Source organism: Notechis scutatus, chromosome 3 (genome assembly GCF_049901735.1).
Source record: "Notechis scutatus isolate UNSWTSFEM ecotype Mainland chromosome 3, rNotScu1.2, whole genome shotgun sequence".
In the NCBI taxonomy this organism is placed as follows: Eukaryota; Metazoa; Chordata; class Lepidosauria; order Squamata; family Elapidae; genus Notechis; species Notechis scutatus.
The window spans coordinates 138,596,189-138,612,949 of NC_142011.1; the positions used below are offsets into that span (position 1 = coordinate 138,596,189).

The 16,761-nt window shown below is 43.1% G+C and overlaps 1 protein-coding gene across 1 annotated transcript; it reads right to left on the reverse strand.

Moving 5' to 3' along the window:
* Positions 1-2,931: 2,931 nt before the first annotated feature.
* On the reverse strand, positions 2,932-7,133 carry FOXQ1 (forkhead box Q1). Its single transcript, XM_087961215.1, has one exon. It carries the CDS (start codon positions 5,980-5,982, stop codon positions 4,849-4,851), a length of 1,134 nt encoding a protein of 377 aa, XP_087817341.1. The 5' UTR covers positions 5,983-7,133; the 3' UTR covers positions 2,932-4,848.
* Positions 7,134-16,761: the final 9,628 nt, after the last annotated feature.

Here is a 16,761-nt window from a genome sequence, read left to right on the forward strand (position 1 = left end):
CAAATCCCTTTAAACAGAAGTATTCCTCGAGGCAGTTGTGAAATAGTTCCATTGAGAAACTGAAATTTATACCAGGGAAGTAAAAAAAAAAAAGTCTCCCTTTGGGCACCATAATAAGTTTAAAATCTGATTCTTCCATCTGAGAATGGGTCAGTTAGGTTTTTCTAAATTTAGACTTAGGTGAAGCAGGAAGACATCCCGTGTTTTAGGTACTTGCCCCGCTGCCTCAACTGCATTCTTGCAAAGACAAATGCACTTTTTTGGGGGGCCTTTTAATTTGTTCAAACTGTCCTCTGACAACCTTTCAGAAGAATCTGGGAGGTAGGGAGAGGATTGAGTTTTAACCAGGATTGTTCCTTGCTAAAATGTTTTCTCTCCCTTTCATCCACTGCTACAGCAAGTCCCATTGAGTGCAGTGTCCCTTTTTAATTCAAAGTCCCTGTGCTGTCCCAGCCAGTCTATGGGAATTGGATAGTTACTTAGGAATTAGGGAAGGCATCATGGGAAATGTAGTTAAAGGTATCCTGGGAAATGTAGTCCATATCACGTGACCACATCTGTAATCCTGATTGGTCACTAAATTGACCCTCAAAGGGTTGGGGGAAGTTTTCCTCACTTTTGCCTGGACTCCCTAACTCATGGCAGCAGCATTCTATCACTACGAGATGGGTTAGGAGATAACCACCTTTTACTTTTCTGTATCTTGTACAGAGGTGGATTTATAAGCTGTACAGATGCAGATAGATAACTCAACAAGACGTCCATAACAAAGCACATTTATTGGTTCATCAGGTATCCTCATAACTCACATTTGTGACGAAGTTCTTTAATGACCAATCGTTTGTATATCTGCCTTGTAGTAAAAGATGGTTATCTCCTAACCCATCTCGTAGCGATAAAAAGAAGCTCCCATGAATTACCACGATGCCTTCCCTTAAGGGGACAGCTCATAATTCCTAAGTAACTATCCAATTCCCATACACTGGCTGGGACAGCACAGTCCCTTTGCAAGCTTAGTGTGTCCTGTTTCTCTTTTGAGGTTCTGATTGCTGGTTTTGAATGAGGGCAGTTGCTGAAAAGTTCAGACTGCAAAGTTCCTATTCAGAAAAAAAAAATCTTTGGAAGTGGCAAGCCCAACACCCCCCCTGGGAGACTTGCAAGGGATTAAAACAGGGCTCCCCAAACTTGGCAACTTTAAGCTATGCTGGCTGAGGAATTCTGGGAGTTGAAATCCACAAGTCTTACAGTTGCCAAGTTTGGTGACCTCTGCCTTAGAAGAGGAATGATTGGCTACCTGCTGTCTTCCAGATGCCTTGGACACATCAGCCCTCAGCCAGCAATCTCATAGCAATGGCTTGTGGGAATTGTAATTCAAAGCATAGTTCAAATTAACTATGTGCCAGAGAAAATGTGGCCTTTGCCTTTAACACAAGCATTTCCCAATCAAAGCTGCAGATTAATTAGCATTGATTAAAAGGGGGAGAATCCCAAGTGTGCAGCAATAGTCCTGCCTTCCACTCTGTATTATTACTGAAAGGCAGAAACACAGCCTGTATGATTCTTATGATACATTATTTTTTAAATTAATGGGCCATTGTCATTCCTCCAACTCTCCAGTTTGATTTAGGCATCACTAGACAACTAAGGTAAGACCTATGTTGTTCCTTCTGGGGCTTCTCTACAATCAGGGTCAGGAACTTTACCGGATTGGCATATAGAATAAAATAACTTAGTTGGAAGGGACCTTGGAGGTCTTCTAGTCCAGCTTGCTGGCTGAGGAATTCTGGGAGTTGAAGTCCACAAGTCTTAAAGTTGCCAAGGTTGGAGACCCCTGTTCTCGTCCAACCTTGGCAACTTTTAAGACTTGTGGACTTCAACTTTGGAACTACATTGTTATGAACTTAGGGAATCCCTATTTTACAAACAACTTTGTGGATTAAATCTGAGCAGGAATGGATGAAGCTCTGAAAGGGGAGAGCTCTCCGCTGTCCCAGGTAGCACAGCCAGTGGAGAAGGACGCTGGGCGGAAGTTGTAATTCAGCAGGCCAGAGAGGAATATATAGATTTTCCATGCCTGAAGTAATACTAAGGGATATATTTTAATAGTACAAGGCCAAATATGGAGAAGGGAGGGATCTTTTTTATTCTCACGATTCAAGAGTTTCCCCCCCTTCCTTTTGCATTTTATAAAATTTGTTAACCTAGACAAAACTTATCCAGTTTTTAGAAGGTACTCACTGAATATTCCCAAACCAGAAGACACAGGATTGGGAACCCAGTGATTCCAGTGAGGTTTATTCTATCATAGCCCCGTGCCAACTGGCTTGGTGAGTCCTATGAAAGTGTATTGTTCCGCTTATTTCCAAGTGAATGAAACGGAAGAGTAACACAACCAATTTCCTTTAGACAATGTTCCTGGTTAGTTTCAAGGAGCCTCGGCTCAGATCTTGTATGGATGTCAATCACTTGTCCCTCTTGGTTTTGTTTCCCCCCTTTTAGACAGAATCATTTTTGCCCCTCTTCATTCTGTCTCTTCCCCAGCTTCATTTCTTCTGGCGCTGCCCTCTTTGAAAGCACGGAATAAGCACAGGCAACTCCAAATTCAAGGCTTTTTTTTTTTTTAAATCATCTTTTATTGGAAAATTATCTTGATCAAGATTTTCATGAACCCATGCATGCAGACATACATACACACACACACACACGCGCGCGCTTTGCGACAGGCAGTTTCTAAAAGTGTCCTCCCTTTTCAGGACAACACATTTTGGTTGTTCCTACTTGGGCCTCCCTCTTTTGCTTTGGAAGAGTCTGAATGGACCCCAGCTGATGAAGCTTTATCAGGATATAACCATCAAAGCATCGGTTTCACGGGTGGGAGTGAAGGGAAAGGCCAATGAACTAGGTGTAGCAAACAAGCTCACATCAGCAGGGTTGGGAAATCATATTTATTTTTAAAAATATATCTATATTTGCACTGAATTTTTTTTAAAAAAATGAGAAAAAGATAGCCTGCATTTGTTTAAACATCAGAGTTTTTGCAGGTTATAAATAATTTAATCCCTATCGTTCATAGAGAGAGGTATGTGCAACAAGAACCCAACGTTCAGCGTTTTTGAAAACCTGGGCATTTTTCCTGTTCAGTCCAAAAGCGATATGCCAACAAAGCATTCTTAGACAAAACCCTGATTCCATTAATTCAGTGTCTGAAGTCATGGTGCTCATCCAGTTACTCCTCTGCCTAGAGCTTGCTGTAAATCAGTTTGAGATGGCGGTCCTAGAGCAGAGTTTACTCCAGAATACATGGGACGAAATTCAGTAGACTGACATCCATAAAAACCGCTCCTTTCCAGCCCTCTGGGCCCCAAGGCAAACCTCTCCATATCCTCTCCCCCCCCCTCACATTAGTCACATTTAAAGAGCTAGTGCTTATATTCAAAGGAAAGAAACTTGCTGGTTCCTGGGATTCTTGGAGAGGGAAGGGGAAGCTATCCCAGTTGGTTGCGTTTGTAGTAGCAATATGCAGAACTCTAGAAGGCCAATAGATGGCAGCAAAGACTTAGAATGTTCTACATCTACTTGGCTGCCATCTAGTGGCAACCCTAGGCAGTCTGTACTGGCACTGCCTGCTGTAGATTACATGCCAATCCTGGAAAAGACTGCAACCATGGCTACCTCTCTTTTTAGGCTGAAGTCTGGCCAGGGGCCATTACACCTGTTGGCCCAAGATGGCCAACTCCATTCCTTAGCTGTGTGTGTGCGTGTGTGTGTGCGTGCCATACTGCTCCCTGCTCTAGCACTTGTTTTCTTCTTCTTCTGCAAACTAGCACAGTCTCCAGCACAATAGGAGTTTCCTTGCTGGAAGGACACTGCCTGGCATGACCTTTGATGGTCTCCCAGTTGCCAGATATAAGGGCTGCTCAAGTCGACTGGCCTCGCTTCCCTTGCATAGGCATGTTTCAGAGTGACCTGAGTTTTTCAGAGCGGTCTCCCTTTCTCCCAGCCGTGCTACAATTGGGCTCTCCTCTCCCCAAACCATCTAAGGAGCTGAAACATGCTTACTGACCCTAAGCGATGCATGTCCAAGATGCTAGTCTTGGTCTAAAGCTGCTCTGGGAGTTTAGGTAAGCTTTGTGTTCCCTGATGTTTGCTCCAAGCTAAAGGGTGTGTCAGATTCAAGTCACCCAAGACTGGAAACCTGGCACGTTCCAGATACTCGGATTTTAAATCTCATGTTGTGCCCCGGACATGACCCATGGGAATGGCAGAAATAATTGGGGTAGTCGAGGCTTTTGCGGTTTCAGTTTTTCACTGGCCAAAATATCTTCTTCACCTTTGATAGTATCCCTACCCGTCGATCAGAATCACCCTTAATAAACGTTAGCATCCTTATCTAGGTTGGCTCCAACGCTACGAATAGGTATCCGGGAACAGCCCAAATGGATTCGATCGGACTTACTTCAGGATATGCTTTATTTACAACCATGGAGAAAAGGGGTCCCGTCCTCCGATGCCCCTCTCCAGATTCACTTTAAGAAGCCGGGGTGGGGTGGGGCACCTGCAGCCTGTCGGATGCATCCAACAACCAATCATTAGCAGGAAACGGTTTCCCTTCAGCCAATTAGAAAGAAGCTCTTTTGCCCATCTGAAGAGTCCAACCTTTAAAGAAAAAACAAAAAATCTGAACAGCTTTTTGGTTTTGGTCTGGAGGGGCAAAATGGCGGTTTTAAGGCACAGTCTTTCTAATGAGTCTGGATTTGCCCCCCCTTTTTAAAGTGCGTCGAGGGACATTTCCCCTCTGTCCCCACGTTACCCCAGCCTTTCACGGGGATTCTTCGCCCAGTTCCGTCGTTACACCGATAGAGTCTCTGATGTATGATAAGGCCTGTAGGTGTTGGGATGAGCGGCCGGCACCTGCTGCAATGAGCTGGGCAGCCGCAGGGGGCAGTAGAGCGGAGAAACGCTCAGCGTGTGCAGCTGCGCCGAAGAGAGCCGGGCGGAGGAGAAGGACGAGGGTCTCGCGTGGAAAGGCTGGTGGGGATCGCGGCCGCTCAAGGCCTTTCCCTTGAGGGCTTCCAGCAGCAGAGGATCCGGGAGGCCGTAGTGGTAAACGGCCGAGCCCGCCGCCAGTGGGAAAGTAGGGACGCCGCCGTAAGAGACGGCCGGATGAGCGAGGAGCCGGGAATAGCCCGCGGGGGCGGCCCACGCCACCGCCCGGTCTCCCACCGGCCTCGCGGGGGACCGCGGCTGCTCTCCGGAAGGCTGGAACGGCCGGCTCAGGAGGCTCTCGATGGCGAAAGGGCTGGAGAATTTCGAGGCCGAGGCGCCACCCCCGACGGCCCCCGCCGCGCCCGCTTCCCCCGAGGGGCTTTTCCGATCGGCACTCGGGGAAGCGGACGCCGGGGACGGCTGAGCCGAAGGGGAGCCGGCGGCGGCGACGGCGGCCGAAGCGAGCCCCGGCCGGCTGAGCCGCTTCCTCCTCCTGCGGAAGACGCCGTCGGCGAACGTGTACTCGGAGTTGGGGTTGAGCATCCAGTAGTTGTCCTTGCCCCACGGCCGGGCCGGGTCTCGCAGCACCTTGACGAAACAGTCGTTGAGCGAGAGGTTGTGGCGCACCGAGTTGCGCCAGCCCGTGTAGGCGCCGCGAAAGAAAGGGAAGCGGCCCATCAGGTACTCGTTGATCTCGGCCAGGGTCAGGCGGCCGCCGGCCGAATCCCGGATGGCCATGGCGATCAAAGCGATGTAAGAGTAGGGAGGCTTCGGCCGGCGCGTGTAAGGCTTTCCCGACAGCCCCGGCGCCGCTTTACACTCCCCGCCCGGCGAAGGCCCGGCGCCACTGGCCGGACTGAGCGCCGAGCAATCCCCGTCGGAGCCCAGCTCGCTCTCGGCTGCCCGCGGGGAAGCTTCGCTGCCGCCTTCCTGGTCGCTGCCGTTGGGGCCGCTGAGCTTGTCCTCGTATCGCGGAGCAAAGATCTCCAGTTTCATGGTTGCGGGCCCAGCCCACCCCGGTTATCCTCGCCCCCCCTTTTCCACTCCCACCACCTGCCTCGCCTGGGTGGGAAGCCGGCTTGGTGGTTCTGGCGATTTGAGGGCTTCCAAAGTTGATCACAAGTTGGGGTGCATGGCTCTACCCCGGTCAAAGTCTCGGAATGGGAGTGGGACGGGGAGAAGAAGAAAGGACCAGGACGTCCCCGCTTGGGAAGCCCTGGAAAGGTAAGGCGTGCTTCCAAAACGCCGGCAGGTGGTCTTTCTTTCTTTCTTTTTCTTTTTTTGTCCTCCTCCCTCTGCAAATTCTCCCGAAAGGATTCCGAACTCAGCTCATGCCAGCCAAGGCCAAAGTTTTGGAGAAAAGTTTGCTGTCCCCGATGCTTTAAAAATCTATTATTTCGGGCGAGAGGGGAGGGGTGTCATATTTTTTGGGGGGGGTGGGGGGTGGACGGGGGGGAAATGCGTCTCAGGTGCGGTGCTGTTTTCCCATCAGCCAGGTGACGGTCGCTTTCTTAGAAAGCAAACTCAGCGCGCCTCGCGCCCTCTTGGCAATTCCGGTGGAACTTGGATTTCTGGGCGCCGGAGCTTCTTCCACCATCGGGGCAGGGTTTCCAAATGCGAACCCCTCCTTTGTTTCCCCCCCCTCTCGTCTGACCGGGATGCTGGCAGGGATGTTTTGCCGTCCCACTCTTCCCCCTTCCTCGTTGGGATGCTTCAGGCGGTTCAAGCGGAGAGCAGCAACAGGTGGCTGAGAAGTTGGAAGCGACTTCAAATGGTTTCCCCCCGCCAAGCAATTCTTGGTGGTGGTGGTGGTTTGTTTTTTTCCTCCTCCCCGAAGAAGCGCAAATCCTCCCTGACTGGGATTCAAAAGCCCCCAGCGACGACCGCGCGATAAAACCGGGAGTCCGTTTCCCTCCTCCGATGGGGTTACCGGCTCCCGAAGGACTCTTCCTCAGCCCCACGCAGGCGAACCGTCTGCTGGCGGGCGCAACACTCGAGCTGCCGCCGCTGCTGTCATTACTGGTATATATTGTCATTATCTCTCTCCGGGACTTGTCGGGCCAGCCCATTTCAACGCTGGGCAAGAGGGGGGAGGAGGAGCTTCCACCACACCTCCTCCCCCCCAGAAGCTCCCGGGTGGGTCGGCCAAGGTGGGCACCGATCGCGCCGCCAGCCAAGCTCTCGCTGGCAAGCCATTGGTGCCTCTTCTGGAGAAGCCCCGCCTTCTCCCTGAGGGGTCCGTCCAATGAAACCGCCGCCACGGGTCAGCTCCTCCCCCCTCCGCTCGTTCCTCTCGTCTCAAGGTGCGAAGGGCGAGGTGCCTTTTACAGGTGGCGTCGTCGTCCTACCTGCGGTCTCTCTGGTCGCCTGCCTGGGGAATCTCATCGGCCTGGGCGTTTCGCAGTTTGGCGGCTCGATCGGTTGCGCCAGGCTTCTCTTTTTCCCTGCTGCTGATTACAACAGAACTCGGAAGATCAGAGTTGGAAGGGACCTTGTAGGTCATCTAGTCCAACCCCAAGCAGGAGAACCCCGCACCATTTCTGACAAGAGGGCAGTCCAGTCTCTTCTTTGAAAAGCTTCCAGCTCTCACAACGTCTGAAGGCAAGCTGTTCCGCTGGTTGATTGTTACAGGGAGCGACGCTTAGCTTGGGGGGAGGGTTAAAAAAATCCCAAACCGACGACCCGCGAAGGGGCATCGAGCCTCGACCTAGCCTGTTTCGCGGAGAGAAGACATCGGGGAAGAAATCGGGGCTGCTGTTTTTGAGCTAAAAATAAAATGTAAAACCCCAGTAACTACTGTACTTGCAATAGAGTGATGTGTGTATACTTGCAGAGTCTGGTGACTTAGACCTGGGAAGAGGTGCCAGCCTGCCGCTGAAAACTTCTGGGTGATTCTTTTAAGTCGTTCAGACCGAAGAAAGGAGAGCCATTTTTAAGATGGTCAGCAGAAGGCATTGCTGACCAACACCTTCCCCAGGAAGATTTTAACAGAATAACATATTTGGAAGGGACCTTGGAGGTCTTCTAGTCCAACCCCCCTGCTCAGACAGGAAACCCTATACCTATATTCACCACTATTGCCAGTATTGCAAACCTATACCGTTTCAGAGAAATGGTTGTCCTATCTCTGTGATTGGCATCAACACAGCATTTTTGGTACCCCCTCAAAATCTCTCTGTTTGGCTCAGGCGTTTTCAGCTGGCTTATTTTAAATTTGGCTAAATGTATGTATTTACTGCCTTTTATTGTTGCAGTGGTCAGGAGTTTGTTTACCATCCTGATATACCACGAAGGCCATGGTGAAAAAAGTAAAACAAAAAATGAAGTTGTAAAGCGCATAATATTCCCAGCCAAATTATAAACTCTTCAACTTCGGCTACTGAATTTCCAACAGTTGGGATGTTCTAGAAAAGAGTAGCCTATGCTGTGTGAATGTGTCTATTTTCTATATATACCAAAGTGATTATGAAAGACACACACTTGTCTGGGTTATCTAGAGGGCTCTTTCTTTTTTTTATTACATTGCCAGGATGTAAGCAAAAACTGCTTGAACTCAGAATTACTGCTCCACCACTTTGCCCTGGAAAGAAATTGCAAAATGTTATCAGGTAGATTAAAAGAAGAATGGGTGCTAAGATTCATTCTGATCACACTTTATTTTCTAAAGATGTCCAAAGTAGTTATACATGTGTGTGTGTGTGTGTGTGTGTGTATGGTATTCAGCTTTGTTTGGGTATTTTCCCACGTCATTATAGTTGTGCTTTTAAAGTTGTAGCAACGTTTCGGCAGAATCTCATCTGCCATCATTAGGCTTCTGTATTGTGTTCGTCTTTAAAAAGCAACTTTAAAAGCACAACTATAATGACTTGGGAAAATACCCGAACAAAGCTGAATACCATACATGTAAGTACCTGCAAAAACTTAAGAAAACATACATACATACATACATACATACATACATACATACATACATACATATCTGAATCTGCAGAGGTGAAAATTATATAATAGTAACCACATGTAGCATGATCTGAAATGCTTGACTTCCATTTTCACTTTTGTTGCTTGTCAAAATTTATATTGGAACAATATGGGAAGTTGAACAATTTGACTTTAAAAATAAATATTGATCTAATAATTGGACTGTCTCATTATTAACAAAACTGTTTCTGTCTTTTACTCATTTTCAATAGGACTGACATGTTGAGTAGCTTGTACCCAGTATTTCAAAACTGAATTTTATGGAATATTTCAAGTAAAGCATGTGGCAGAACAAAGTGAAACCTTTGTAAATCCTAACTGTTTACATGGAAAAGATGTAAGCCCACAATTATCTCTTTCATTGATCAGTGACTCTCACAAATAATCATATTGAAAAAAGTTGATAGGATCATGCCATATTTAAGTCTGCAGTGTCTAATTAAACTGAGGATATTATGATATTTCTTAAGGTGCCATGGAGTATTTTTACCTAACCAAAGATTGCTACCTGCGATTTGATGATTTATAATTTCAAAATGTTGATAGTAGCTGAGTTAAAGGAATTGAGTATGTGGTGTGTGTATATACATCCACCCACAGATATACACACATACATACAAATTCTCTCTCCCTCGTTCATCCCCCCCCCCCATTTATCTATATATACCAGTTAAACAAGTTTTGTGGCTGAAGTGCAAGTTCTTTAACACTATCCTGCTAAATTTAGTGTACTTTACTTTATTGTCATTGCACCTCGTACAACGAAATCCAACACAATCTTCAATGCACGTCGTGACCATGACAATAAACACAAACACACATCCTTCACCCTTCACACATTGAACCGGAAACCCACGACACCACACCAACACTGCACTATACAGCAGAATTCAAAAGAGCTACTGCCCTGGGATAGAAGCTGTTTTTCAGCCTATTTGTCCTTGTTTTTATTATTCTGTACCATCTGCCAGATGGTAATAGTTCAAAAAAAGGGTTCCCAGGATGAGATGGATCTTTGAGAATATTTTAAACTTTCTTAAGGCAGCAGGAGCTATAAAGCTCTTCCAAAGAGGGGAGAGGGCAACCAATGATCTTCTGGGCAATGACATTAACTCTCGAGTACTTTCCTATCTGCCACTGTGCAATTGGCAAACCATACAGAGGTGCAGTATGTTAAAATTCTCTCTATGGTGCAGCGGTAGAAGGTCACCGGCAGTTTCTCATTCAATTGTTGTTTTCTGAGAAGTCTCGGGTAGTATTATCTCTGCTGGACCCTTTTCTCTCTTAGGGTAACACCCAGAAACTTAAAACTGGCCGCTTGCTCCACTCGGTCTCCATTGATAAGCAAGGGCTGGATGTCTGGTCTGTTCCTTCTATAATCCACTATAAGCTCCTTGGTCTTATTGGTGTTGAGGACCAAGTTATTGTCTCCACACCACGAAAGCAACCGGTCCACCTCATCTCGGTAGGCAGACTCATCCCCCCCTGGAGATAAGCACTGTTGTATCATCTGCAAATTTAGCAATAGTATTACTAGCGTGAGGGCTTAAGAGGTATGATTACCTAATCTGACCCTTTGTGAGCGGCCAGACAGGAAATCCATAAGCCAAAGGCAGATCGAATTAGAAAGCCCAAGGTCTAGAAGTTTTAGACACTAGTCTATGTGGAAGAATTCTGTTAAATGCAGAACTAAAATCCACAAAATGTATCCTCACATAGCCCCCCCGTTCTAGATGAGTCAGAGCAGTGTGAAGAGTGATGGCTATAGCATCCTCTGTAGATCTAAATGTTCTAGATGTAGATCTAGATGTAAATGTAAATACAGTTTTTTTTTCAAATTGTGCTTTCAAATCTTCCCCCTCTGCTCATGGTATGCATGGTTTGAATTTTAAAGAAGCTTCCCCCGCCCAATTCTCAAAATAAAGTATCAGTGTAGGATTGCATAAGTGTGTTGCATATATGAATCACAACATTTACTCAGGACAACCATAAATTGTGACCTAATGTAACATCAATGCAATGTAATTAATTATATACACATTGCCCATTGCACATTGTCAATGCATCATGGATTTCATCTTTATCTGGGAATATTTATACATACATACATACATACATACATGCATACACCCCCCTCAAGGATTTGTTGCCAATTTTAACAATCTTGAGTTAACACCTTATGAGTGATATATTGGATAAGGGATTAAAAGTAGGAAGACCCAGGTTCTACTCCTCTGTCAGGTATAGAAGCCAGATGGGTGATTGTGTGCCTACCATTTTCTCTCATCCTTAGATTGGAACAAACTGAAGTAGCATAGGAGAGTCCTTCAACACATTTCTTATATCTACTATGAGATAACTATGGAGAGCCTGGTGCTCTCTTAGCTTTTTGCTTGCAGATGTTTTGCAAGGAAATGTCTGCACGTAAACAACCAAGCTCAGATTCAACCCTGAGCTACCTATATCCTCTTCAATTGGTACTTGTGAATTAAGCATGATTTTGGAAGAGCTGTTTTCACCTGAAGCTAATCCATTGTTTTTCACAGGGGTAATTATATCAGTCTGTTGCAACAAACTTTGGTAAGCTAATGACCACTTCATCAGATATACTTTATAAGATATTATCTGAGATTGACAAATAATGTGTGGGTGTCCTCCAAGATAATTGTAGAAGACAGCAGGTTCTATGTAGTATAGCATATGTAGTTATTTGTTCAAACAATTATATAAATTATACTGATATTTTCTAACTCATGTAGAAGTTACATGACACAATCTGTAATATTAGTATTTATTTTAATAGGAGTAAAGCTCAAAACAGATGTTCTTTTTAACAGTACCACTGCTTTAAAAAAATTCTGCTAGAAACCATTCAAAGTTTGAAGAGAAGGGAATGAACAAATTCCCCTCCTTTCTTCCTTCCTGATCACCAAATCTTATTCAAAATGCTTTCTAAAATAATATTTCAATTTCTCTAAGATTGGTATATCTGGTTGTATTAAGAAAATATCTCTGATGAACCCACAATATTAGATATGTTTGGAAGTTTCATTTTGAGATAACATTGCCACTGTTTCAGTTTATTTCCACCTTATCATATAAAACCGTTTAATAAGAAAACTCTTGACAAAGAAAATGAGAAATAGCTCTCTATAGATTGGTTCAAACACCATTGACCATAGTAGATGTTACTTTTAGAAATACATGCATATGGCTTCCTCTCACATTTATATAAGAACTGGGAAATTAAGACACATATTATAATAAGGAAACAATTACACAAAATCTTCCTATAACATTGCATGTTAAGTTCACTAATTTTGAAGTTGTTAAAATATGAATGATATACTTGATGAACATCTAATACCAGATGAATTAAACTATCTCTGAATTAAACTATCAATGGCTACTAAACAGCCAGTGTCTGTGGAGGCATCTGCCCACATATATCGTTCTTCCTACTCATGGGTTTGGTGCTTTTCTGAAAGAACAGTAAATTATTTTTTTAAAATACATATTTTTAAAATAACCGAATACTATCTTTGTCTATCCAATCCCTGGAACATTTGCATGAATAAATATCTGATATCCTTCACAAAAACAGGAAAAATAGAAAAGGCAGTAGCAAAACTATAATCTTTTTTAGTATGTCCAACGTTGAAAGATTCCAGTTTGGGGGCAAGAAACCCACAAAAGTGAAGCAGTTCCTGTTTGTCCATTGACAGTAAGGAAGCTACACGTTTTATTCACCATTTAAAAGTCTATGAGAAGTCAGTCTTCCATGTGTTTGGATTTGAAATACCATGTCTTATGCATCTCTCTTCGAAAGTAACTCCTGTTCTCTGGGATGGAAGTGATTAATGTATACATGAGTTTTGTCTTAATTAAGGAAAGATCAACCACATTTTTCAGTGATCTGAATGAATGGGAACTGAATTAAGCTTAGATTAAAACCATTTCCCCCCCTGAATTCAAAATGAAACCAAAGCCACCAGTCTCACTTCTCCTGATTCAGTTGAGCATGTTCTGCCTCACCAAGTAAGTGTTGGTAGGTCACTGTGTCATAGCTACGTCTATTTGAGTCCATCTTTCCCCTACACAATAATGGATTGGAATGGATGCTTAAATTTAGATTTACAAGTAGGATGTTTAATATCATGACTTGCTGATCTCTCTGCTTTGCATATATAGAACTTTGTCAGAAATTATTCTTTCATAATCTTTTCTCTGGAACTTAACAGCCAGCAACCGCTACTTCAGGCAAATAAGGTGTGTGTGTGTGTGTGTGTGTGTGATAGAGAGAGAGAGAGAGAGAGGGAGAGAGGGAGGGAGGGAGGGAGGGGTGAGAGGGTGGGGAAAGGGAGAGAGATCCAGTGTTCAAATTCTGAGCTTCTTGCTGTCATACCTTTCTAATACACTGCAGTAGTAGTGAAACCAACAAGCTTGTCTATTGCTTGATTATGTTAATTCCAGAAGCAATGGTATTACAACATATGTTGGACACATATGTCCTAATGCAGAAATTCTGAACATTTTCTTCTGTTCAGATCATCATATTTTCATTAAAGATTATAACCCAGTGGCTAGGAATGTGGCAATTCCAGCTACTGTTGTATAATATTTTCTTAATTTCTGCCACATGATTTCCATGGGACTTAAATAAAAAAAAAAATACACGAGATTGACTGAAATTCCCTGAGATAATCAAACCTCACAAGTTTTTAATTGTTTAGTATTGCCCCTTAATGCTTGTGATATTTTTTTATCAAGAAGGTCATGATCTTATGAGATATTTTTATTTTAGGGCCCAGATTAGGGACGTCTGAAAAAAATGGTGAGCAACCAGTGGTCTTAGCTCCTGCAAGTTCAAATCTATTGTCCTAAATCAAGAGGTAGAAAATTTGGGATTCTTGTTAGATTGCCGCCATCTCTGACCCTTGGACCCATTAAGTGGAGCTAATGGAATAGGGAATCCAAAAATATTTTTAGAAAGTTTTTACTTCTATTCTTGAACAGTTTCTTTTTGTGGCATCTTAACTGAGATAGATTTGGATAGATTTTAAGAAAACTTAAACCCGACTTCACCCTTGGAGCAAATGACATCTGACACTTTGCAAAACAGCTATGGAGAAGGGCATTCTGCTTTCAAGAAGCGGTTGGAAGGAAGGAGATACTTTATCCATTGCCTGGAGCAGTTTTCCTTCCAAGCTTTTATCTCACAAGCTCCTTGACTGACGATTGTGATGAAAACTTTAACTTTAGAATGCTAGGGGCAATGAAATATTGGTGGAATCGGACAAGTTTGAAAAGTCATGATTTCAGAGGAAAACTTTTCCCCCCCTCTCATGATCTCTCCTCTATGTTGGATCTCATCTCGGTGGCCTTTGGTTATATATGCAACATGTTATTTACCTCTCTGTGACTTGTCGCCTTTCAAGTAACTTTCCCAAACAGAGAGCTGAAACTGTTCCATTAAAATTTGCCCTTAGAAGTGCTTATGTTTGTGTTCAAGTTATGGGGGATGCCTTCCGGTTCCCAATCTTGTACGCTTGAATTCTGCAGAATCTGGGTTGAGAAAATTTCCTTCTCCTTCCTGCTTTTGTTAGAAGTGGCAGTGGAGAAGCTGGTAGTCCACATTTTGATGTTTATTTTATTACCTTTCCACCATTTGTGTTTAAAATATACACTGTTCTTTTTTGCTTGTTTGTTTGTCTTCTTAGCTTTGTACAAAGGGGCTAATATCAGTGTTATGCTATCACAAGCATAACATAATTTTCTATAATTTTTCTGTTTATAGGGCCATTTCTGTTCCATAATTGCACACTTGATAGTTGATCTGCAATAAAGGCAAAGACTCTCACAGGTTGAAAGACAACTCTTAGTGGCTCCATATTGACCACAGCACATTTGGGTCTTCACAATCAGAAATCTTTCCCTTCACTTGCTTCCATGGTCAGAAAACTTACATTTTCTGCTTTATCATTTACCTATTGTCCCTCAGGGAGCTCCACAGGGGACTTCATTTAGCTAGATCTCTAGCTTCTTCATTTTGCTCAGGGTTCAAGAAATATTTTCAAATCTATCTTTGTAACCATAAGGGCTAGAAACTTTTCTTCTGCAATGGAAGAGTGCTCAGAAAGACTCAGACATTTTGGAATGTGTGATACACACACACACACACACACACACACACACACACACACTATCCTGCAGCATTAATGGTTTTTATAGTTATGTTAGTTTTTGTTTACTATTGATTTTTATCCTATTTATGGGGTTTGGATTCTAAATTATACCATGGATATTTTAATTGTGCTGTTTATTCTGTGTAGGCCACAGAAATCTCTTGGATTATGCCAGGATAGAAATAAGTTTAATAAATAATCATAAATAAGTTTTTTTGAATGGACAAGGCTAAGTTCTCAGCGATATGCCACATTATAGCATTACTTACATACTTAATGTGCAGTTCACTGGGCATCAATTGCTCTCCAACAATTTGAATTATAGAAGATTTTGGTGAACTGTTCCCATTTTTTTCAGTTGTAGTAAAAATGTTTTACAGGGTTCATTGCTACTCTGGTATCCAACCTTCCTCATTACTCACCTGGTCCTGGGACTAGCAATGGGAGAATTATTACAGCATTAAGTCTCTGTTTTGTAGATGCAAAGCAGAGGAAAATATTTGAAGTAACCACTTTTTCCCCATGATATATAAAAAAATGGCAGCAAGCTTTGTAGACGATCATTCTATGGGTCTTCCTGCTATAGTTTAAACAGACAAATTTAATGCCGTTGCCTCTATGTGGTTTAGTACAATCATCGGAAAAAGCTGAGTTTGTTAAATAAACTTCACATCAAAAGCACTTTGATGTCTTACTTTATGGTACAAGTATTTTTCTTTTCTTTTTTCAAAGAATGCATTAAAAAAAACAGCATGCTGCCTTGAATAGGCTCAATTCTTTTAAGAAAAATTACCTCACATTTTCCAAAAATCTTAAACCAGATATTTTTAATTAATTCATTTCATACCACTAAATCTGCTACTTCTTATCATTTACAAAAGTAAATAAACTGAATCATGCATCTTACATAAGTCCCACAATTAAAAGGACCATGGAAACTAACATAATAATATAAACATTAATATTATTAAACAGCAATAGCACATTTATTTAGGCTTATTTGGTCTTCCAACTAAAAACTATGCTGAGCAGTATACAACGCCAGGTCCAGTGTACAGATTGACAAAAATATTGTAACAAAATAGAACAACCACAAAATAATAAATTATAAGCCACAGAGAGTAAAACATATCACCAATCCTGTTTACTCCATGCATTCTTTTTCAGGAAATATCAATACTTATGCCAAAAGAGACCCTACTGAAAAAGGTCTTAGTGAATTTACAGAATGCTTCCTGCTGATTCTTTGGTTTGTAACAGCTTCTTCAATTCTTATGAGATGAATGTAAGATTATTCTTCCTATCTGTAAGATAATACAGGTAGTCCTTGACTTACAACCACAACTGAGCCCATGTTGCTAAGTGAGAAATTTGTTTAAGTGAGTTTTGCCCCATTTTATGACTTTTCTTGCCACATTTGTTAAGTGAATCATATAGTGGTTAAATTAGTTACACAGTTGTTAAGTGAATCTGGCTTCTCCCATTGACTTTGCTTGCCAGGATCATATGACCCTGGGACATTGCATCTGTCATATATATGAGTCAGTTGTCAAGCACCTGAATGTAAATCATGTGACCATTGGGATGCTGTAACAGTCATAAGTGTGAA